Consider the following 26652-nt stretch of genomic DNA (forward strand, 5'->3'; position numbering starts at 1 on the left):
TAGAAATCTTCGGTTATGTTGAGCAGTGGGCCCTTGGAGTTTATGTTTAGTATCATCATGTCGTTATTGATGTTTGTGAAACTATGCTTGGATTCTTCTACATGTTGGCCTATTGATGAGAAATGGTTATGTTTTACTGCATTTATATGTTCATTGTAGCGGATGGTGAAGTTTCTGCCTGTACGTCCTATGTAACTTGTTTAAATCTAAGAATTTCATTTTTGTCCGTATTGAACTGGGAATGGAAGATAGGAAACTTAAAAGGGTCCACCTTTTCAATACAATAAATGTTATAGTTTATTTACAAGATATATTTACACTTGGTGCTAGTTTCGACGCTGTTTGGCGTCATCTTCAGCCAAAATGTGGGAAATAGGCTAGCATGTAGACATTTATATTACACAAGGTGTTACATCAGTGTGAATAAATGAGGGAACATGAAGACGCAAAGTACAATGTCAGTTTCAAAGTGGTCATGAAGGGTGAGTCAAAATTGTATAAACATGAGATAACATAATCACTTAAACAATAAACATATAAACTGTAACAAAACCATGCGGAAGTACGAGATGATTGGTATTGGAGATTCAAATTATTTCAGACACTCTTCCATTGAATGTTGCCTGCCGCGAGTGTAGTACAAAACATCGGTTATATTTCAGTAAACACAATCTTCTCAAAAATGCACATAACATTATAAAATATTTGGGTTGAGATGAAATTTGGCAGTTAGGGATTGAAATCACTTATTCAATAAGCGTCAATTCAAAAAACAGCTGTGAAGGGTTAGACAAGAATTGCACAAGCGTGAGTTTGGATTCGATAAATGCAAAAAAACACATGAAACACACTCGAAAATGTAGGTTCATGATGGATTTGGCACAAAAGGTCTGCGTTTAATCATTCATTGAATGGCACCGGTGCGAGTGTAGTTCAAATGTGAGGTAGGATTTAACAGCCTCTTAGAATTGCACGTGACATCTGAACTCATGGTGCGAGATGAACTTGGCAGTGAAGGTTCAAATTGTAGATATTCAGTAATGTCAATTCAAAACAGTCCATGAAGGGTGAATGCAAAAGCTATATCATATGAGTTAGGACTCATTAAATAATATTTTCAAATACAAATAACATATTCAACTTTTCGTAGTACTAGGTGAAATTGGCAGTTAAAGAATTAAAAATTTTTGTAGGATTTCTTCGTCAGGTGCCATATAGGTCAAGCGCAGCGTAAGTATGAGACAGGGCTCAACATATCCAAACTGGTACAAATGCATATTTGAATCCAAGTGTGAGATGAACATGGCAGATAAAGAGTCACTTTTGAGGGTGTAGTATACATATTCAGCTCGACAAGAATATAAAATTGGTATTAAGGAATACGTTCCTCTGAGAGTTTGGAGGTTGACTGTGCCATTATTTGTGGTGTATTGTTGCAGCGTTACGTGTAGGGTGGGGGCAGGTTTCTATGATGTTTATTGCGGGACCTAAGGCGGTAAAGCTATGGTGCGAGATGAAGAGGAACAGAGCGTGTTGTATAGTTTAGGTCTGGGGAGCGGCCATTGTTGGATTAGGAGGGGAGAGGGAAGGAGCGGTAGGGGAGGAGGAGTGGAAGGAGGGGAAATATGGAGGGTGATGTGGTGAAAGTGTGTGGCGTGACAAAGTATTATGCATAATGTGAAAGACAGATCTGTTTTTCGGGATATTCATGTTTTTGAAAAATTCAATGAAAAAGTCGAATAGGATCTTTGGTTTCTCTGAGATATCATTTAGTTTAGGTTGGGATTGAAATATTGGTCTAAATGAATATAGAGGTTTTCAGTGACGTCTAGGAAAGAACCTTTGTTTGGAATATCTAATACCTCAAGATCTTGATTTATTTCAGTAAAATTGTGCTTAAATTCTTTTATATATAGGCCGACCGCGGAAAAACGATTGTGTTTTATGGCATTGACATGTTCTGCATATCTGATTTTAAAGCTGCGTATTGTTTGCCCTAGGTAAGAACTTTTGCAGTCTTGGCAAGAAAACCTATATACACCTGATTTAGAAAAACGACTACTTTTATTTATTGATGAAGAGTTGTGTAGGATCTCTGTGCTTCTATTGTTAGTACGAAAGGCTATTTTAACGTTGTGTTTTTTAAGGACATTAGTGACGTAAATTTCTTTATTGAAGGTAAATGTGGAAAACGTGGCAGTGCTAGTATTGTCTTTTATTAGGGTGGTTTTTGGGCGGTGTCTGAATTTATTGATTATTCTTTCAATAAAGGTTTCATTATATCCATTAAATTTTGCTATAGAGCGAATGGTGTTCAATTCTTTATTTAAGTTTTTTCTGGACATTTTGGCTGAAGATGACGCCAAACAGCATCGAAACTAGTTCCAAGTGTAAATATATGTTGTAAATAAACTATAACATTTATTGTATTGAAAAGGTGGACCCTTTTAAGTTTCCTATCTTCTATGTAACTTGTGTCACAGTTGTTACATTTGATACGGTAGACACCTGATTGGTTGTATTTATTGTTATTATTGACTGTTTTAGTGTTATGTATAATGTTGGTACTATTGTGTGTGGTTTTGAATGCTATTTTCATGTTGTGCTTCTTGAAAATATTAGTTATAGTGTATATATATATGGGTGTTGTTAAAGGTAAATAGGGCATAGTCTTTTTTGGGTTTGGTTGTTTTTGCTAATAAGTTTTAGGTTGTGATTTTATTTTGTGAATGATTTTGTTGACCATTTCTTTGCTGTATCCATTATGTTTAGCTATGTCGTGGATTAACTTCAATTCATTGTTTTGGTCTTCTGTTGTCATTGGGATGTTAAAAGCTCTATAAATCATACTATAATACGCTGCTCTTTTTTGTGTATTAGGATGAATGGAGTCATTTTTTATGGTATTTGAGGTGTGTGTGGGTTTCCTGTAGATCTTGTAAGATAAGTGGTTGTCGTGTCTGGTTATCGTTAAGTCTAGGTAATTTAGTGTACGGTTATTTTCGGTTTCTTTGGTGAATTTAATTTGGGGATCTAGAGTGTTAAGTTTGTCTAGTATAGCTTGTGCGTCAGTGGATCTATTATCTAAAATTACGAAGATATCGTCAACAAATTTGCACCAAAAATGTATATTATCTATTTCTTTGATTGACGTGTGTTCTAAGTAATCTATATATATTTCTGCTAATATGGTATCGTAAAATCTGAAATAGTTATTATTTATGGCGAATTCAAGTAAGTTTATGAATTCGTTTATTTCTAAGGTGCTCAAGTTGCTATCGTTTTTTAGGTTAGATTCTATTATTTTGATTGTTTGTTTAACACGAATGTTAGGGTACATATTTATTATGTCAAATGAAGCAAGGGTGTGGTGTTGTTCGATCTTTAGCTCTTTGGTTCTGTTGCAGAAATCTATTAAGTTTAGTATTGTTTTGTTTGCTAAAAATGTATAGTGCTTTTTTAAAAATTTTTGGATGAATTGCAATAATTTGTAGGTTGGACTGGCTCTATAGCTTATAATTGGTCTCATAGGTAAGTTACGTCTTCTTTATGTATTTTTGGGTAGGCTTTCGCGGACGATAATTCAGGGTTCATTGTTATGAGTTTAGTAGATTCAGTTTCGGTGAGAAGAAAGTGTGTGTTTTTAAGTAAAATTGTTTAATTCCTTTGTATGTTATTGGTTGGATCTCGGCGTTTAATAGAAAAAGTATTGTCTTGGAAACATTTTTTAGTCTTTGTTATGTATTCATTTTTATCCATTATAACCGTAGTGTTGCCTTTGTCGGCCTTCGTTACTAGTAAATTGTTCTGTTTTATTTTATTTTTAAGTTTGTTTAAGTTCGATCTATTGGTGGTATTCATGTTTAGGTTATTATTGTGAATGTTATTGATGTATTGCGGGATCTTTCTGCTGATTTCGTGTCTAACTTCGTCTCGTACGTCATATGGGATCCTTTGTAAAGCAAGTTCTGTTTCGGTAATGGTAGTTATAAAATTCTGGTAGGATGATGCATTACCCCAGTTGTGTTTGGGTCCCCTGCTCAACATATCCGTTTCTACGTCGTCAAATACGGTTTGCGTAAGATTTTTTATAGGCGGATGGAATTTATGTTGGGAATTCTTGTTAGAAAGAGAGGGATCTTTGTTTTGGATTATGGTTAGTGGCTTTGGTTTACTTTGTTGTTGTTTCAGTGTTTCCAGTTTTTTGTTTAGTGTGTTTTGTTTCTTTATGGCTAAGTCTTCTATTTTTTCTCTGGAAATTTGTTGAAAGTAATTCCAATAGCTGTGTGGGAGTTCATGGGATGCTTCCAGGTGTGTTGAGTAAAGTTCATTATTAAGGTGTTGTTTCTTAATAGCTGATGATGGCCGTTACAGAGCCGAAACCGGTACTAGTTTAATCTGTTTAAAATAAATTGTGTATTGATTGGTGGAAAAACACTTTTCTTATCTATACTTTGAATCTGTCAATACGGAAAATGAAATTTATAAATAATAATACGGAAGCCAATCAGGCAAAACGTAAGGCATTTAAATATCAGAACTTGAAAATTAAACTAATGAACGCAACCAAAAGCATTGCCTTTTTGAAGGAATGCCTTTCAAACAACTTAACACCGAAGTTTCTCCAGAAATACAATAATAAACACAGACGAACTGCTCAGACACGCAAAACACAAAACAGGACTAATGAAGTTTGGTTAAAAGAAGAAATAAAATTCCTATATCGTAAGAAACAACACCTTAATAATGAACTTTACTCAACACACCTGGAAGCATCCCATGAATTCCCACACAGCTATTGGAATTACTTTCAACGAATTTCCAGAGAAGAAATAGAAGACTTAGCCATAAAGAAACAAAACACACTAAACAAAAAACTGGAAACACTGAAACAACAACAAAGTAAACCAAAGCCACTAACCATAATCCAAAACAAAGATCCCTCTCTTTCTAACAAGAATTCCCAACGTAAATTCCATCCGCCTATAAAAAATCTTACGCAAACCGTATTTGACGACGTAGAAACGGATATGTTGAGCAGGGGACCCAAACACAACTGGGGTAATTCATCATCCTACCAGAATATTATAACTACCATTACCGAAACAGAACTTGCTTTACAAAGGATCCCATATTACGTACGAGATGAAGTTAGACACGAAATCAGCAGAAAGATCCCGCAATACATCAATAACATTCACAATAATAACCTAAACATGAATACCACCAATAGGTCGAACTTAAACAAACTTAAAAATAAAATAAAACAGAACAATTTACTAGTAACGAAGGCCGACAAAGGCAACACTACGGTTGTAATGGATAAAAATGAATACATAACAAAGACTAAAAAATGTTTCCAAGACAATACTTTTTCTATTAAACGCCGAGATCCAACCAATAACATACAAAGGAATTTAAAAATTTTACTTAAAAACACACACTTTCTTCTCACCGAAACTGAATCTGCTAAACTCATAACAATGAACCCCCAATTACTGTCCGCAAAAGCCTACCCAAAAATACATAAAGAAGTCGTACCTATGAGACCAATTGTAAACTATAGAGCCAGTCCAACCTACAAATTATCGCAATTCATCAAAAAAATTTAAAAAAGCACTATACATTTTTAGCAAACAAAACAATACTAAACTCAATAGATTTCTGCAACAGAACCAAAGAGCTAAAGATCGAACAACACCACACCCTTGCTTCATTTGACATAATAAATATGTACCCTAACATTCGTGTTAAACAAACAATCAAAATAATAGAATCTAACCTAAAAAACAATAGCAACTTGAGCACCTTAGAAATAAACGAATTCATAAACTTACTTGAATTCGCCATAAATAATAACTATTTCAGATTTCACGATACCATTTATCAGCAACAAGGCCTACCTATGGGGTCTCCTGCCTCCGGAATATTAGCAGAAATATATATAGATTACTTAGAACACACGTCAATCAAAGAAATAGATAATATACATTTTTGGTGCAAATTTGTTGACGATATCTTCGTAATTTTAGATAATAGATCCACTGACGCACAAGCTATACTAGACAAACTTAACACTCTAGATCCCCAAATTAAATTCACCAAAGAAACCGAAAATAACCGTACACTAAATTACCTAGACTTAACAATAACCAGACACGACAACCACTTATCTTACAAGATCTACAGGAAACCCACACACACCTCAAATACCATAAAAAATGACTCCATTCATCCCAATACACAAAAAAGAGCAGCATATTATAGTATGATTTATAGAGCTTTTAACATCCCAATGACAACAGAAGACCAAAACAATGAATTGAAGTTTATCCACGACATAGCTAAACATAACGGATACAGCAAAGAAATGGTCAACAAAATCATTCACAAAATAAAATCACAACCTAAAACTAAATTAGCAAAAACAACCAAACCCAAAAAAGACTATAACTAATATTTTCAAGAAACACAACATGAAAATAGCATTCAGAACCACACACAATAGTACCCACATTATACATAACACTAAAACAGTCAATAATAACAATAAATACAACCAATCAGGTGTCTACCGTATCAAATGTAACAACTGTGACACAAGTTACATGGGACGTACAGGCAGAAACTTCACCATCCGCTACAATGAACATATAAATGCAGTAAAACATAACCATTTCTCATCAATAGGCCAACATGTAGAAGAATCCAAGCATAGTTTCACAAACATCAATAACGACATGATGATACTAAACATAAACTCCAAGGGCCCTCTGCTCAACATAACCGAAGATTTCTACATTTCTTTAGACCAATACGCTATCCCCAATCATAACATTAATGATATTACTGAAAAAACCAGCATCATTTTTGACAAAGCCATTCCGGCATTAAAGAATGATTACCTCAAAATAGTAAACATGCTCCAACAAACCAACGAATCACAAGCCCGACCCCGCCCCTACTTCCCCAACGGCCACTCCTTCTTCCCCTCCACCTACATCCCCCTCCACAGCTAATATGAGCCCCAGACGCACTCGCAGTAGAACACAACAAGCCTTCAAACACATCGGCACAAGACTTCCACAACAACTAAAGTAAGTACTCTTTCCATACACACACCAGGCATTCCTTCATACACACACCACCGGTATACTTATATTACCTTATCTTTACAGACTACAACCACAAACGTAGACGAGAGAGGTGTTGCCACCAACTACTTCTAATTCAAACTCAAGACCTGCTGTTTACTATATTAAAACTTACCAGAGTACATCACAAGTTGGAATATATAACACAATATAAAAAATTTCTTCATGACAAAGGTCCATATCAATATGACGCATACCAGCTTCAGAACTTTCTCGAAGATTACCATACACAGCTAAAATCAACATAACGTAAAAGCAAAGGAACTACACAGAAGATAGAAGAATGGAACCTATGTAACATGAACTAAAAATTTTTAACAAGTGTCTACCTATACTTACCATATTTTAATGTGTCAAAACTTTTTAAGTGTTTTAAATTATGACCCATATGTTTTAATATGTCCTACATACTCATGTTATAACTTATTGTAACTTTTTACCTTGACTACTGATATTTTAATTACATGCTACTGTATACATTTCCATCCCCCATTAGACATCCGGATGTCTAATACAATAACAACTTGTGAATTGTCTAATGGCTGGAAACAAATCATGTACTAGCTGATGATGGCCGTTAAAGAGCCGAAACCGATACTAGTTTAATCTATTTAAAATAAATTGTGTATTGATTGGTGGAAAAACACTTTTCTTATCTATACTTTGAATCTGTCAATACGGAAAATGAAATTTATAAATAATAATAAAATAGTTCGGCATCAACCACAGCAGTTTTGATTTGTCATTTAGTTTCAAGTTTGGATATGTTGTTCGGACTTCATCAATATTTTAAATTAAGACTCTAAATGGTGTCATACTAGAGTGTTTATATTTTTATTGGTTATGTGTGTGCTTATGTCTTCCAATTGTAACGTGGCTGAAGATGACCCAATATATATGGGGTTGAAACTAGCCCCAGTTTTATAAGATAATATACAAGCTAATGATATTGAATAGGTGGACACTTCCTACCCTTTGATATTGATAGTCATAAATTGTTATTGATTAACATCTGGAGAAATCTATCCCAGGGACATGTGCAGTAGCAGCTGGCCCGTAAGGGTTACTGGATGGTGTCCTCCTAGAGAACGAAAAGTTTCTTTTTATTTTCTCACGATATTTGAATTAAAAAAACTGGACTCAAATAACTGTAATAAAATTACATTTCATCGTAAAACTGTTAATTCTCATCAGTACGGAAGACTGTTAGGCAATATCAAACTTAGGCGAGTGACTTTTAGCGCGTAGTTCACTGGTAAATGTTTTCAGGTTGAAGATACGGCACAGACTCTCGTGCTTCCATCCCAGGATATAGTGATATAGTGAAGGTGAGGGGGATAAATGTAAGGGGGAAGCATGCTGGTGGACGGTTTCAGAAGGATGAAGTGTCCAGGAAGAGTCTTTAAGCTTGGCCGAGTCCGTAGGAGTAAAGGCATCTTTACAAACCCCTCTATGAGCATGCACCAGCAATGACTGCATATAATTACATTAAATATAATAAAATAATTCATGACCTTGTTTGCCCTATTATTACTTATATTTGAAGACGAAAAATAATAATGAATGATAATGAAATGTAACATTTGAGACCAGGAATGTTAATTCATATTGCAAAGGTGAAGTAACACGGGCGTCTGGCTTGTATCCTGCGTTTCGTGAGGTTTGGCAGCTGTGAGCGAGTTTGTTTTTACGCGAAAGACTTGAATGAGTATGGTGGTACTGGTCCACAGTTGTACTCTTTGGTTGTAAGCTTTCTTTATGTTTGTGCTTCGTGGTGATTATTCTGTATGCTATTAAACTTTGAAAGTAGTGTGTGTTAATTTACTGGTGTGATTGTGATTTGGAACCACTTGTGGTGATAATGATATCCTCTTTGATTTCTTTATCTGTGCTTAGTAATAATAATATTAATAATAATAATAATGTGTTCTAGGTTTGTAACTGGTGAGTTGTGCTCACAGTGCGTAAGTCTTAAATGTCTTTCCTTTTTTAAATTTTCGTACTTATTCTAACCATGCTTGTATCTTAGGGTGGTTAACTTTTTCTGCTTTTGAAAATTAATTCTGTGGACGTTATTTTCAAGAGCGAACGTCTTTTCTTTGACAGTAGATTAGAACTGAAACCTGATTTATATATACACAGGTTCAGAATCCTTGCAAAAAGAAAGCTGGCTATATCAGAAAATTCAGTCGCACATTGTATAAGCATTCAGACTGGTGTGCAGATGCGAGATAAGAAATATGTTCTTTTGCTACAAGGGTTTGGCTATGAATTCTCGTGATCTCGCGTGGACATTACCGGTAACTGGTGTTACGGACCTAAAACACTTGAGTGAGTAAAACAAAAATATAAACATAAATCTACTTTATTGAAAACCATATAAACAATAGCATTAAGTTCACGATGCTTGGTAAGGTAGACATTAGGTGCCAGTTGGATAGTGCATATAGGTTGAAAATTAAACAGTTCATTGAGAACGTATTGATAAACTGTTACATACTCTGTAAACTGATTGATTGCATTAAGTTTTGTGGAAATTTTGAGTTCTCACTTCGAGGACACAATGAAACTGATTTATCCGATAATCCTGGAATTTTTCGTGGGTTTGGGTAGTTTAATTGTTGAAGTAGACTCTACTTTAAAGGGGCACATTGGAAAAAACAATCGTGTTTTTCTGTGGCTATCTAAAACTATAGAGAACAAGCTTTTAGACTCAGTCTATTCCACGTGCCTTCAGTTGATATGTGATAAGATTTCTCTGAGACAACCAGAACTACCATTACAGTCATCCAAAATCTTTACTCGGTTCATTTCTGTAGACAAAAACAGTTCTTACGCATCCTGTCCTAAAATTCCATCTAGTAGCAGAATTTTTCGGGATACGTTTTTAAATGATCTCATCTAGTACAGCTGTCCGTTTGGAAAATTTGGAGAAAAAAGTGGAAAATCCTTTTAAATTACTATTTTAAAAAATCCTTTCACTTGCTTGTTTTGGGTTGCACAGTGCTCGATAGTCAAGTTCAATTGATGGACATAACAATGAACAAAGTGCGCATTTTTGTACAGCCTTCATTCTTACCCGCTTATCACATTCGAACCATGATGGTTCTGAGCTATTACTTTTCCAGGAGACTTATTTTCCTCCAGTTTATCTATTTTGGCGGCCCTGGGTTCTATTCCCATCCAGGTCAGGGATTTTTACCTGGATCTGAGAGCTGGTTCAAGGTACACTCAGCCTGTGTGATTAGAATTGAGGAGCTATCTGATGGTGAGATAAATGCTCCAGTCTAGAAAGTCATAATCTGCAGACCTTTGGGCTGAGCAGCGGTCGCTTGGTAGGCCAAGGCCCTTCAGGTCTGTAGTGCCATGGATTTTTTTACCTAGTTCGGCAAATAAAGCTTGACTAATTCTGTATATACGTAATTATCACATCAGATCCTCAGTAGTGATGGTATCCTTTAAGTGTAATCATCATTGTATATCCAACTGGCAAAAAACAGCTGATAAAGGCAGCCTTTTCAATTTGCTCTTCTCTTTTCTGTCAGAGTTGGGAAGAAAGAGGTGTGGGGAAAAATGTACTGTGGCCGCCCCCCTGACCTAACAGTCCACTGCCCGCCACTGGATGTGTCCATTCGTGATTAATACTTCAAACTACTGTGTTCGACAGATTGAAATGCAAAGAAATTTTCCTGGCACATTCAAACTTGAAGGGAAACTCTTTGTCTGTTGAATATACCTGAGATAAAAAGATTTAATGCACACAAAAGTATTACCTTAAGGCCGACACAGATAGGTCTTATGCCGACGATGGAATGGGAAAAGGCTAGGAGTGCGAAGGAAGCGGTCATGGCCTTAAGGTACAGCCCCACCATTTGCCTGGTGTGAAAATGGGAAACCACAGAAAACCATCTTCAGGGCTGCCAACAGTGAGGTTCGAATGCAAGCTCGTAGCTGCGCGCCCCTAACCGCACGGCAAACTTGCTTGATTCAGTCATTTCAAAATGATCACTGTGAATACTCCTACTGTAACCTATTTCCTCAACATTAGGCTCTTATGAAATCTGAAAGTTGATTTCCAGACCTATATAATTAGATTGACAACAGAGCATTTATAATTCATTACATGTATCAATTGCATTTTCTGCATTTAAAGCAACAACAATATTACACATACCCTCCAACATACACCAGACAAAACCAACTGAAACACCACTTAACACTCTGGATACGCTAGTAATAAATACCAAATACCATATTATATGTGTCATTAATACATCAAGACAGTTGGATCGCTAATGCAGATAGCTGTATAAGTATTTAAAACATATAAAATAAGTAATAGATAATAAAATTGTGAATTGAAGAAGTAAGATAACCTTTTCTGCCTGTACATGTTTGCAAAATAAACCAAGTATAATGTAAATATGGCCCAATACCTCCACCAACACAATGGCCTAAGGTAATGGCCATTTTATCAGGTATATGCAATCAGGTCTGATAGTTGTTGATTTAGACTAAACCTCTTAGAACACTGTTTTCCATCTGTATATACTTTCATACATTTGCTCTCATTAGCTTGTCTTATTATATGTGTTGTTAACTTTGTTTTTCTATCTTTTCTCAGGTCTTCAGTTCAGCATATTCTTTTATTGGTGACATTAAGAAGAGGGAACTGGAACAACTCAGAACACTCATGAAGAAAGAGACTGATGAAAAACAAAAGACAAAAATTCGCTACCTTATTACAAGAATGGTAACTATGTTTTACTTCTCATATAGAAAACTGATGTTGTGACAGGTTTGGAACTGGTATTGAAAAACCTGAGTAAGTTGGGGAATTCCGTTAAGACAGAACAGAATTTTTTAGTATAGATTCTGGTACTTTAACCCACTCGACTTATTTGACATGACGTTCACGTTAGCATTGGCCAGTCTTACAGCTCAAATGACTAGCTTATATTTTTATCACCCCTGCAAGTGTTTTGCTTTTTTTTTTTTTTTTTTTTTTTTTTTTTTTTTTTTTTTTTTTTTTTTTTTTTTTTTTAATGAATAGAACAGGAATGTGGTTTGTTTACAGCTCTCCTCCTAAGAACTTGTTCAGCTATTTAGGGCCTATTTGTAGCCTCTGAAACACAAACATTTCATCAGGTGTCAGTCTCCTAGCCATGGCTCTGGGTATAGTATAGCGAAGTGACAACATTGCTAAGTATTTTAGACAATGATTCGGAGGACAATGATTGCAATCAAGATAATATTGATGAGATTTTAAGTGAAAGTGACAGTTCATCTGATAAGAGTGATTGTGAAATCGTACTTAAAGCGCAAGTGCGAAAGCAAAACATAGTGACTGGATGTGGGTTAATAATAGTGTTAACTAACCTGTTATTCATCACTTTACAGGCTCTCCAGGGGTATCAGGCGAACTGGGAAACAAATATTTAGATCATTCTTAATCAAAGTTGTCTGTGTTGGAATTTACGGTCCCGTCGTTTCCCACATTGCGCAGGAAAGAAATGTTTACGCTATGGAACAATTATTGGACCCACACGGAACAAGACGATGCCAAGTGGTTTGGCACTAATGAGGATGAAATTAACTACTACTTTGCCTTCTCCATTCTGATATCCCGGATTCTTAAGAGTCTCGTCACATTGTATTGAAGCAAAGATAAATGTATTGTACCATGAAAAAATATCTTTGAGGCGCTTGACACTAATTTGATGAGCATGGATTATATCTTGGGGTGTGGCTTAAAAACATTGGAGTTGGTACATCAAACTTAGAGATTTTTTAATAATCTGAGTTTATTAATCATTGAAGACAAGTTAATATCACCTTCATACAGTAGAATTGAAGTGTCGTGGCCGGCTGGTAACTCCGGACCCTGGGATGGTGCAGGATACGGCCTGGGTAGGAACCACGCCCGCCTGGATGAGAAGTTCTCAAAGTTGTGGAATTAAGAGTTCTCGATTCTCCAGACGCACACGTTCCGGGGTTCGGTCTTTGAGACGTGATTCAGATGCAAGATCCCCGTACGGCACTCCATTTATTTGTAGCACTGTTAAATAGATATGGCCTTTAAATTATTGCATCTACTCGTACAATGAAATATGGCAAGTGTTACTAAATCCTTGATTCAAGCACTTCATTGAATCGAAAATGTTCCTAAATCATCACTTGAAAAACAGCATGATTGAACTAAATATTTGACCTTGTATTGGTCGAATTAATGTGTAAAATGTCAAGTTCATGACGTGAGCTTAGTAACACCGGCATGATATAAACTAGAATGTCCTATAGGGTTACCAATTATAGTCACCACAGTTCTCAATGCACAGTTTATGAAGGTTCGGAACACATTGGCACATTTGCAATAAGCTTAGTAAATGAAATAGTACTCGGAAAATGTCTTGTTCCATCGATAAGCAAAGTAAATAATCATTAAGGAAAAATGGTACTTGGAGAAGTCTAACTCCATAAATTGTGAGTTCACTTATAACACTGGAAAGTTCTATGTTCCCTCGGAACATGGCATGTGTACTCTGAGTTGTCACAGTCTACTATGTTGACACGAGTCTAAATACAAGTCCTGATGCAGTACTCAGAAAGTATTTCATGTTTTCACAATCAAACGCAATGTTTGAAAATACCCTAACTTCCACAGTTTGTCATGAAACGTAAGTTCAATATGGTACTTGGAAAAAAATCATACTATTCACACGAAAGTTTACGTTACCACAGCTTTGTTGTAGAACACTAGTCCAACTTACACACTCAGGGAATTTCTATGTTCCTGAAATCAGTCCACCAAAGTACGAGTTCGAAATACAAGTTCAAACGTGATAGTTGCAGAAGTCGCGACACTCACGAGAATTCTAAGTTCCTTCAATAGTCACCGGAGCACAACTCCTAACGCGGCACTTGAAGAAAGTAACAAAGTTCCAACACTCTAATTTCAAAGACTTATCCGACTACAGGTTCAGTCTGCACTTGTAGCGCTCCTCCCGTCACCCGTGCTGCAGAGATGGTGGAGTGACATATACTGAATTTGTAGTCCGGATCGCCCTCCTTTTATACCGGATTGTGGGGAAGTATCTAGAACATGGGTATTATCTACCCCTATAACTCCTAAAGTACACGGTGGATTTTCCTAAGAATTTGACAGGTTGCATCTATTATAATGGTCTTCACGATGGCAGTGTCAAAATAGCAATATTTTAACGCAAAATAGACTTTCGCAGATGGGCTGGGACATGACCATATATGGTCATGTAGAGCTCACTCGAGGCGGCTATGTCACTCGCTGAGTACGTCATTGAGTTTGGCGGGCTGCCTATCCTCCGCCTCGCGCAAAGTTCAACAAATATACTTCGAACTTCTCTTCCGTAGCGGCGTTCCCGGTACAGTATCGAGATCCTGTTTTTTCAAGAGACAATGACTGGTGTGAAGTGCCTCTTCGTATACCTGAATGTTTTGAGATTTACCACACAATCTCCGGTCTAATGTCATTGTTGTTGAAGTACAATTATATTGAATGCTTCAATGATAACTGTGCATGAAAATTCTGGTTGCTGTTCCATTTATAGCATTTGTTTCAGATCAGTGCACAGTAGCTCTGACCAGGTTGAAGACTATTTAAATCTGATTTCTAAGCGAGTATGCGTGTCCGTTAAACTGGAAGCAATTGGGTTACACTTGAGTTACAGTACTACCCTGTTGGGAACAAATGTGGGCATCTTGGATATACGCTAAAATGTCCTTATCCAAACTAGATTGGACCATACCTGTTTCAGATATACTTAATTATGGATTAAATATGTGTTGTACTGTATATAAAATATGGCAGAAGGAATTACAGCAGTTACAATGTTAGTATTAAAATTACATTATACAGGTACTTACAAATGTATATATAATGTTTAGACTGATGCAGAGAATAATACCAGATGGTTACAATTAAACTGGCTGTGTTCAGAGTGGTACAGTGTGGGCTATGGTCATTGTAGGACTCTGAAAGTTTGTAGAGATGCTAATTAAGCAATTTGCTCACTAATTACATTAAAGAAGTAATTTAGTTCCAATTTCTGCCACCAGGTGAAAGTACGGCCCTGTTACGTGCAATTTTCCGTAACTCTTACGTCGGTATATTCTTCCGGTGTCATTGAGTAACCATGTTAGTTCCTTGGCTGTTGCTTGTTGATGCTTATTGATGTTTCCTTTTGTGGAGTGAATGTTTATAAGAATAAATATTCCGTACATCTTGGGACTAGTTTCAGCCACTTAGTGGCCATCTTCATCCAAATAAACATTAAACAGATTGTGATAGCTAAAATATAACAGACAAAGACAATATTACAGAAATAATTATAACAGTAAATGACATATAATAACAAAATTTATGGTTATGATCTTCTTGTCATGATATGATGTCTTGAAGTTCACTTAGGACCTCAGGCAAAAGAAGTAAATCTGGAAATGATAGCCAGAATTAGGAATGAATAAACAGACAGAAAATAAATTAAAAAGAGGAAAAAATTCTTTATGAGACTCATCTCTGTCTGGTGTAGAACAAGCACTGACTTGCTGGAGGAAGCAGGCAGGCCATGTAACAAATTAGTGGGTAGGGAACAAGCACTGACTTGTTGTAGGAAGCAGACAATGTAAACAGAGGAGTAAATGGGGAGAGGAGGGGAAACTGCATGCTGGTAAATCATTCCATTACAGTCAAAAAATGTGATCACCATCACTTTCCCGGCAGATGGAACAACTTTGCCTTTTTGGGTGTTGGAGAACCTGGCAATTTCCACACTGTGCTGACTTGTTTCCCTTCAGGATCATAATGATGCAGCTATGACTCATCACCAGTTTACTGGAATCGAAAGTACCGGTACCAGTAAACACTCAGAACACAGGTGGCTCCGTGAATTCTAGTGCGTGGTGTCAAGTTGCTTCAGATTCTAGGAGGAAAAGTGTACAGTTAAATAAGGACAACTTTGTAATTGATACCAAAAACAGTTTTCAGCCCTGAGGGAAATAAGCGATCCACAAGGACTTATCCATATGGGAAGCAGTCAAACGTATAGCGCAAAATCCGTTACCAGAAGTGGCAAAGTTAGGCCTAAAATCCCACGCAGTGCACTGGCGAAAGTGTCGAACATTCTTATATTTGGTGAGAGCCAGGCAAGGGGAATTGCGGAGAAAATGAACAATGAAAATATTGCAGCATCAGCCGTCATCTATCCTGGGGCCCCAATCAACAAGGTATTGGAAAACACGGAACAGGCAGCAAGAAATCTCGGAAGTCGTGATGCAGTAGTGATCATCGGCGGAACGACGTAGCTCACGACGACGCTAAGAATGTCATTTCTAAACTTAAATGTACACTAGGTAAGCTGACTCACACTAACATCTTTGTAGTGAACGTGCCCCACAGGCTTGATTTGATTAGAGACTCGTGTGTGAACATTGAAGTGAACAAAGTTAATACAGATATGGTTAAAATTTGTAAACATTTTCGTAATACACAGGTAGTTGGATAGCAGCAGTTTCAAGAGACACTGTTACACAAAGCATGGCCTTCATCTGAACAATTCAGGTAAAGGAAAGAGAGCAAATATTGTTCTAGATTTTATTAATCATAAGATATGTACTGTAAAAAAGGCAACTCCCTTGAGTTATAATACTGCCCAGGAAAACTAGTAGAAAGAGCCAGCTGTACTTCAAGCTGGCTCAGTCAACTAGAAAATGAAACTCAGGAAAATAAGGAATTTCAAGTTACCCAATTGCAACAGTCAAGTTTTAGGGAGGAAGGGGGTCTGAGATTGCTCTTGGTAAACTGTCAGAGTGTAGTAAATACCGCATTTCACGGCATAATCGTCGGCACCGCGTAATCGTCGCATCCTTTATTTTCAATACAAAAATCGGACTTTAAACCTTTAATTACATAATCGTCGCACATCCAAATTTTGTTCACTAATCTGGTTAAAAGGTAAATGGAACTGCAACGTAAGTTGCACATGAATGCGCAATTTAAATATGTGTATGGTTTATGGGCAATTTGGCAACACAGTCACATTTGCGACATGTTGCACAACGTATAAATAAATAATACCGGTATATGTACGACGCATGGCTTACCGGTAGACTATCGGCAGTTTGACAACGTGGTCGCGAGACAGTGTACTATTTATTCACCACCTACATGTTATGAGTTCCCATTTGAAATACGTAAGGCTGTAAGTTATCGCTTATCGGCAACGTCGCCAGGAAATACCGGCTAGGTAGATTGAATGGACCTCGAACCAGCCCTCAGATACAGGTAAAATTCCCTGACCCGGCCGTGAATGGAACCCGAGGCCTCCGTGTAAGAGGCAAGCACGCTACCCCTACACCATGGGGCCGACTCCTGTGTTTGCGCACGAAGTGATATCCAAGACGATAACGCAGATTTCCACGGAATTATTCAGCCGAATTATTTACGATGTCTCAGTTGTCATCGCTAGACTCTTATCTTACTACTACGTCATAAGTGTCCGGGCATGGGATGAAAACTTTTATCCAAGCAGTCAAGATAATTATTATCCAATGCTATTAAAGTTTTATTTTATAAACTCGTCAGTAATGTAATGTAAAATCATCAATAACTGGGAAGAAATATTAACCTAATTACCGTATGTTTAAAAGAAATTGAAAAAAATGAATGTTTGTTACTGACGTCTCGGAATACAGTCAACTATACAGTAGATATACACCGCACTAGCTAGAGCTCCGGTTTGCGAGCTTTGCGCAAGCGCAGTAGTGTGTCGCAAACAACGAGCTAAACTGATAAATTGTTGCATGCTTCCTTGCTGCCTAACAGTATTGGCTGCTCTGGAATGGACAGATCACAGATGCATTTATTTGTTTCAGATTTACGTGATTACTGTAGACATGTGTGCGTGAGAATTTAAGTTTTTAATTTGTGTTTTGGGTGTTTGCAGAAATAATTTGTTTTAATAGTGAACAATTACGGAAAGTCATTTATATCGCAAAACATTAACGTGTGAAGCATTTATAAGCGATTATGGGTAAATATAGAAACTATTCTGCGGGCTTCAAGCTAAGCGTAATTGCCTTCGCTGAACAGCACGGGAACAGAGCTGCAGAAAGAAAATTTTCTGTGAGTGAAAAGTTGGTGCGTGACTGGCGGAAAGTAAAAAACAAGCTAAAAAGCACAAACCCTTCTAGACGCGCGTTTAGAGGTCCTAAAACAGGGAAGTTTCCTATAATTGACTAAGAAGTGTTTAGGTACGTCGGTGAAATACGTAACAATGGCTGCAGTGTATCATATGAAATGTTACAAATTAAGGCACAGGAGGTAGCGCGCAAACACAACATACCGGTAACTCAGTTTAAGGCGACTCGTGGGTGGATTAAGGGGTTCATGCGACGACACAATCTGTCAGTGCGAAGGAGAACAACACTAAGCCAAAAGTTGCCTGCTGATTACACGGACAAGATTGTAAATTTTCACAGATTTGTCATACGTTTGCGCAAGGAAACTTCGCACTTGCTTTCTCAAATCGGTAATGCCGATCAGACTCCAATCTTTTTTGATATGCCTCGCAACAGCACTATTGCGCTAAAAGGATCACGGAGTGTATTAATGAAAACCAGCGGTAGTGAGAAGTTGCGATGCACGGCAATGCTAGCCATTACAGCTGATGGGAGAAAGTTGCCGCCTTACATCATTTTCAAGAGGAAAACGATGCCTAAGAATATACAGTTTCCCCGTGGAATTCATGTACGAGTGCAACCAAAGGGTTGGATGGACGTAGAACTCATGCTGGACTGGGTTAAAACTGTGTGGAATAGAAGACCTGGTGCACTACTAAAACAACCAGCTCTGCTTGTTTTAGATAGTTTCCGAGGTCACCTCGTGAACGAAGTGAAGCAAATTCTCACTACAAATAAGACACGACAGATAGTCATTCCTGGTGGCCTAACATCTGCTTTGCAGCCACTAGACGTATGTGTTAATAAACCCTTTAAAGACCACTTACGTCGATTTTACAACGAGTGGATGATGAGCGGCGATCACCAATTGACGCCCGCCGGAAATATCAGGCGTCCACCCTTGGACTTGTTATGCTCGTGGGTGAAGAAGAGTTGGGATCTTATACCACCTGAACTAGTCTCCAAGAGCTTCAAAAGGACTGGGATTTCGAATGCACTAGACGGTTCCGAAGATGACGCAGTGTGGCTGGGAGACGAAGAATCTGATACTGGTATTAACAGAGGCGAGGACGGCGCATCAGATAGCGAAACATGCGATAGCGACACCGAAGATTTGGAATAAATTGCGTACCGGTAAGTCCGCATTTCACAACAAAGCAATAATTTTTTGCAAGTGTAATATTTTAACTTTAATACTCAAATTAATGACAAATTAACTTAATACGTTCATTTTTATTTTCAGGTTGGAAAAACGTTCGCCGAATTGTTGCAAAAAATTATGAATTTTGTTTTAGACTATTTTAATTATTTTGATGTACAAACGCGAATATTACGTGCATCTTAAATTTGTATCAAATACAGTTTAGTTATAAATACATTTTTTGAGTAATACAAATACTGGTATTAAATATTCATCGTATAATGGTCGCACCCTACAATTTTTTTCGAAAATTTTGGTATAAAAAGTGCGACGATTATGCCGTGAAATACGGTAATTAAAATTCGGTACATTGATGGAATCTTATGAGACTGATGTGGTGATAGGAGTGGAATCGTGGTTGAGAGAGGGGTGGATAATAGAGAAGTATTTGCAGAAGGGTATACAGTCTATCGTAGAGACCGAGGAGATAAAAAGGGAGGGGATGTTTATTCTAGTGAAGGAAACTTATTGTTCACATGAATGGTTTACCGATGAAAGGGATGAAATATTAGGGATAAAACTAGTTTGTGATAATATGAAGGAGGTGTGAATTATAGGAACATACAGGCCTGGAAGAGAGGAAAGAGACATGGAAATATTTCAGAAAATAATAGATTATACTCATAAAAACAATAATAATGATATGGTAATAATTGGGGAGATCTAAACTTGCCTGAAGTTGAATGGATTGGAGCTGCAAGTGAAGCCCATGAACAGAAACTGGCAAATAAGTTAATTTGGGAGGGAGAATTTACACAAGTAGTACAAGAACCGACTCGTCTCAGTAACTTACTAGATGTATTCTTGGTTAAACCATGGGAAATTGTTGATAAAACTGAGGTAATTGAAGGAATAGGTGACCATAAGGCTGTAATAATGGATGTAGGACTGGTACCATAAAGACGTAATAAGAGGGTCACACAAGACAAGAAATTGTACAGAAAAACTAAAGTTGATGAATTTGGGACTTACCTTAAATCACAATTCAGTTGTTAGATAAGTGAAGGGAGTAATGTGGATACACTTTGGGCTAAATTTAGAGGAATCGTTTGGGAAGGAGAGAAGAGATCTGTACCTGTTAAGAAGGGTAAAATAACCTCAGACCCTGTTTATTATACAAGGGAAATAAGAAAATTAAAAAAGAAAATGTAGAATATTAAACAGGAAAATCAAAGAGGGTAGGGAGAGTAGAGAAACTAGAAAACAGCTAATGAGGGAACTGAATAGAGTGAGAAAGGAAACAAAAGAAAATTATATGAATGGCATATTTCAAGAGGGTAATGACCACAAAAGGAAATGGAAAAGGCTGTATTCATATATCAGGAATCAAAAAGGAAAAGGAATCCAAATTACTACAATGGTGGGAGATGGCGGTGAACACTATTTATCAGATACTGAGAAAGCAAACCTATTTAGTAGGGAATTCAGAGATTCAGTAGATGATTGTCAGGAGTTGGAAACAGAAGAGGGAGAGACACATGGGGAAACAAGCAGCTTCTCATTCACAATTGAAGATATTTTCAGAGAAATCCAACTGCTTCAGCAAGGAAAAGCAGCAGGAAGTGATCAAATTACTGGGGAGGTATTGAAGACAATGGGGTGGTACATAGTGCCTTATTTAAAATTTCTCTTTGACTGTGTCATAAATAATAGTGTAATACCAAAGGAATGAAAGGAATCTATAATAATACCAATTTATAAAGGAAAGGGTGATAAAAGGAAACCAGAGAACTACAGACCAATCAGCCTGACCAGTATAGTTGTAAAATACTGGAGAGTTTAATATCAAAGTACATCAGAGGATATGTGATGATAAAAATTGGTTCATGAGAAGCCAGTTTGGATTTAGAAAGAAATTTTCTTGTGAGGCACAACTGGTGGGAATCCAGCAGGACATATCAGATCAATTGGATTCAGGAGGCCAGTTAGATTGCATAGCCATAGATCTTTCCAAAGCCTTTTATAGAGTGGAACATGGAATATTATTAAATAAATTGGAGGGAATAGGATTGGACGTAAGGGTTACATGTTGGATGAAAACATTTCTAAATTCAAGGGTTCAAAAAGTCAAAGTAGGAAATAATGTATCACAGGAAGAGAAAGTTTGGAAGGGAATTGCACAGGGTAGTATAATCGGTTTGTTACTTTCCTTAATATACGTAAATGATTTAGGGAATAATTTAACATCAAAAAATCAGATTGTATGCAGATGATATAATTGTTTATAGGGAAAGAAATAACATTGAGGATTGTTCAGAATTATAAAGTGACATTGAGAGTATCCAACAATGGATTGAAGAGAATAATATGAAAGTTAATGGAGGCAAATCAACTGTTACAACATTTACAAACAGGAGTTTTAAAACTGAATTTGAATATACTTTGGATGAGGTAGTTATCCCAAAAGATGGCAAGTGCAAATACTTCGGTGTGAGATTTGAATGTAATTTGCACTGGAAGGGTCATGTGGATGACATTGTTGGGAAAGCATACAGATCGTTACATGTCATAATGAGACTACTTAAAGGATGCAACAAAGAATTAAAAGAATTGGAATATGAAAACAGTGTTTGGGATCCTCACCAAGAATACCTAATAAAAGAAATAGATAGTGTGCAGAGGAAAGCAGCAAGATTTGTTACAGGGGATTTCAGGAGAAAGAGTAGTGTATCAGAAATGTTAAAAGAATTTGGGTGGGAAACTTTAAGTAAGAGAAGGGAGAAAACTAGACTTACAGGATTATATAGAGCCTATACAGGAGAGGCAGCATGGGGAGATATACGTGAGAGGCTTCAGTTGGAAAATAATTATATCGGGAGGACTGACAACAAATTTAAAATTAGAAGGAATTTTAGCAGAAGCGATTGGGGTAAATTTTCATTCATTGGGAACGGTGTGAAGGAGTGGAACAGTTTACCAGTGGTAGTGTTTGATCCTTTTCCAAAATCTGTACAGATATTCAAGAAGAGAATAAACAGCAACAGAGAAAATTTGGGACAGTCTGGTGCAAAAGGGAATTGGACAGGGATTAATAAAAATGATCATGGCATTGTATAAGGAATGTTGTAGTTGCGTGCAAACACAAGTTGGCAGGACAAGTTGGTTCAAAATAACTAGTGGGCTGAGACAGGGAAGTGTTCTATCACCAGTCCTGTTTACATTAGTCAGAGATGACATCATGAGAACAGCAAAAGCAGCATATGGAGGAAGAGAAATGAACATGATGTTATTTGCAGATGATATTGTGATTTGGGGAGAAGACGACAGGAAGGTTCAAGAACAGTTGAATGTGGTGAATGGGAAGATTGAAGAATGTGGATTGAAAATAAGTGTAGAAAAGAGTAAAACTCTTGTTATGACTAGAGGTGAGAAAGAAGGGAAAGGTCACATTAGACTTGCAGACAAGCACCTGGAAGTAGTGGAAACTTTTAAATACCTGGGGAATGAATTAATGGAGAAAGCTCGACTGGATGCTGAGATTAGTAAAAGGATTCAAGCTGGAAGTTGTTTCTATCACAGTGTAAGAAATATGTTATGGGACAAAGATGTGCGAATGGAAGCAAAGGATACTATGTACAAGATGTATTACATACCCATAACAACTTACGGAGCAGAAACTTGGACAATGACAAAGAAGGATGAGAGTCGAATACAGGCAGCTGAAATGAAATTCTTGAGGAGTATGATACAGAAGAGTAGAAGAGACAAAATAAGGAATGAGAAAATCCAGGAAGAAATTGGAGTGGAAAAAATGAATGATAGAATAGAGAAGAGCCGACTAAGATGGTTTGGGCACATAAAGCGAATGAGCGACAAAAGAATGCCAAACAGGTGATGGAAATGCAAATCCAAGGAAGGAGAGGCCGTGGATGACCACGATTGAGATGGAAGGATACCATCCAACGCAGCATTATAGAAAGAAACCTGGACTGGGACACAGTGTTGGAGGAGGAGTGGTGGAAAGACCGAAGAAAGTGGAGAGGAACCATATTTGCCCCTACCCGGCTACAGCTGGATAAAGGGAAATTATGATGATGTGAGAAAATAAATGAAATGTTAGAGGGCATTCGACCAGTGCAGGTTATTGTAAATAAATAAAAATTTAAAAAATGTGTGTGAATAAATTAATTCCATCCCCGGGTCTAAGGAGTTTGGACAGCCAAAGTAGGGGACTGCCTGTAGGGGTAAAGTACAGTGGGAACTTCGAGGGCCCTGAGACCGCTACGGTAGCTGTGAAGGCCCTTCAGGAACTCTGAAAAGTGGTGGCAAAAGTGGCTTTGGTTAAGACGCAGCAGGTCAGTCATTATGCTACGTAGGTTCCAGAATGGGTAAAAAAAAAAAGTAAATAAATGCAATGTAAATTTTAATCTTATATCAGTTGTATAGTATCATTTGAAGTAATTTCACATACTGTATATCAGTTGACTATATTTGTAAGTAGTACAGGAGATATTATAAATAGAATTTTGTAAACAATATAAATTTATTAAGGATGAGCTGTGTGTTTAATAGAAAAAGTTGTTAGCGTAAATTGTATAATATTGTATTATGGGAAAAATTTCTTCTCTTGTTAATTTAATATTTGGTGCTTGACAATAATGTATTTTAGTGTACCATTTGCCACTGAGGTAGACACCTCATTTGCAAGTAAAGAGATTTTGATTTGATTTTGATAATCGATTTCAAAAACACATCCCCTTCATCAGCAAAGAGACGCAGCACCTCACAGCTTGTCTCCATTGGCGCAGCATTTTGTTCGGGAGTCGATAGACGTGGCACCCAATGGGCACAAACTCGGGTCATGTGGAGATGATTGTGCATAATCGTAAAGACACTGCCATGTGAAATTCTCAGCACTTCACTGAGGTTACATAATGTTATCTGCCGATCCTCACGGACAATCACAGCAGCTGTGTTGATGTTGACTTCGGTCACAGCAGAAGCCAAAACACCAGGCCCACCTTGCTTAACACAGACAAGTCAGCCTTCTTTGAAGTCCTTGAACCACCTAAACACTGTTGCATGGGGTAGTGCATATTCACCGTGCACTTGCTTCAGCTTTTCGTAAGTTCCAGTGGCTGTATGGTTTAAATGAAAACAGAATTTGATTGCGCTGTACTGCTCCTCTTGCGTCACCTCCTGTGTCTGGTATGCGAAATGCACGTAGCATCTACACAATAAAGCATTACTACCAACCTACCGATATGCGAGTGCTACCGCCTTCAGACATTATACATAAAAACCTGCTCTTTTCAAATATTTATGTTACAGATAGGAAACTATCACGGAAGCTTCAGGAAAAAATGTCTCAGTCTTTGTTGATCAGCCTACGTATTTCAATTCTCCTAGTCAATACTGTATACAGACGTGCCAATTCTCCCAATTTGAGCAGGAGACTCCCGATTTTTCATCATTCCTTCCGATCACCAGGACCAATCTCCCGATTTTCAGAGCAGTATCAGTAATTTTCGTAATATTTTAAACTATATTACAAACCATAACGCTAATCTTTGCTCCGTATTGAAAACAGCTATCTCACTAAGTTTACCAAAGGAGTATTTTTATACAATTAATTTTTATTACCCCACCTATTCAATACAATTAGTAATTAATTAGTACAAATAGTAAAATTAATAATTAATTGTATTGAATAGGTGGGGTAATAAAAATACTCCTTTGGTAAACTTAGATGATTTTAAACTCCCACGGATTTCCTCGTTCTATTGATATTTGGCTGCGTATGGCTGGTCGATAGTAGTTCTAATAATATCAGGTGGCATTACGGGGCACAGTGGCCAGTAGTGTGCTCTTCTTTGGTCTGTAATACAGTCATTCTCTTTGCAAGTGAGTAACATTCTCTTTGGAGTAACCTAACCTCAGAAGTAGCACACCATAGTCGTTCTACCCGGGCCAAGACCTGCAGAAGTGCTCGTGTTATGTCTTAATATTTGTTTTGGCCAAAATGTCAAAAAATAAATATGTAGTGTTTAAAAGTGCTTATAGGGAAGAGTTTCCGTGTTTGAGTGAATCCAGAAAGGGACCATCGTTCACATTCTGTACTATATGTAGGTGTGATTTTTCAGTTGCGTATGGTGAGAAGTGCGATATACTCAAGTATATGCAAACGAAAAAACATAAGGAGATTGTCCAGTGTGAAGAAAGAAACCAGAAACTGAACTTTTCTATGTAAAAACCAAGATGTAAATCCTGTGGCGAATGCCAAGGCGTTGTTTATGTCATTTATAGTAGAACATAACCTGCCTGTAAATTGCGCTAATCACGCGGGACCTTTGTTTCGCGAAATGTTTCCTGATTCGGAAATCGCTAAACGATGTGGGTGTGCTAGAACGAAAACAGCGGCTATCATTACAGAAATGTGCATAGAAGAAAGGGCGAAAATTATATCACATTTACAGGTGAATGCATTTTCTGCTGCTACTGATGGTAGCAATAAAAGCGACTTGAAAATATATCCCATTGTTGTAACATATTTTTAGGCCTGAACTCAATGAAATTCAGAGTTGTCTACTCTCTGTGCCTAATTTAGAAGGGCAGCTAACATTGCCAATCTTTTGCTCTCAGCATTTTGGGGAATTCTGCATTCCATTAAAAAAAAATGGCCTAGCTCTTGGTGCTGATGATACTCCAGTATTGGTAGGATTAAAGAATGGTGTGGCAGGATGTTTGAAGCGGGGGAAACAGTTGCATAATTATCGTAGGCTGCTCTTGTCACCTAATTAATCTTGCTGCAGAGAAGGGTGCGGCATGCTTGCCCATAAATGTAGATGAAAGTATAATTGATATATTTTATTATCTGGAAAGGAGTGCAAAGAGGAAAGAAAAGTTCAGAGAATTTCAGACTTTACACAACACAGAGATCAGGAAAATTCTGAAGCATGTGCCTTAAGAAGGTGTTTAAATAGGATTTTGCAGCAACAGGCCCCTTCAGTTACTTTATTCAGGAACGAAATTGTGAGTAAGGATTCTCAGATGGGAACTTTGAAGACTTACAAAATTCCTAAGCACAGTTTAAGTGCAGATGTTTCTTGTTTGTTTGAAAAGGTGAAGGATTATCATAACATT

General features: G+C 37.2%; 1 protein-coding gene across 1 annotated transcript in view; it reads left to right on the forward strand.

The window, feature by feature from the left end:
- The window catches only part of LOC136871848 (ribosomal RNA processing protein 36 homolog), a 194088-nt gene that overhangs the window by 130995 nt on the left and 36441 nt on the right, over positions 1-26652 (forward strand). Inside the window, exon 4 of the mRNA XM_067145475.2 lies at positions 11779-11907. Coding sequence (XP_067001576.2) covers positions 11779-11907 — 129 coding nt within the window. The remainder of the gene's footprint in view (positions 1-11778; positions 11908-26652) is intronic.

The sequence above is a fragment of the Anabrus simplex genome, chromosome 4 (genome assembly GCF_040414725.1).
Source record: "Anabrus simplex isolate iqAnaSimp1 chromosome 4, ASM4041472v1, whole genome shotgun sequence".
NCBI lineage: Eukaryota > Metazoa > Arthropoda > Insecta > Orthoptera > Tettigoniidae > Anabrus > Anabrus simplex.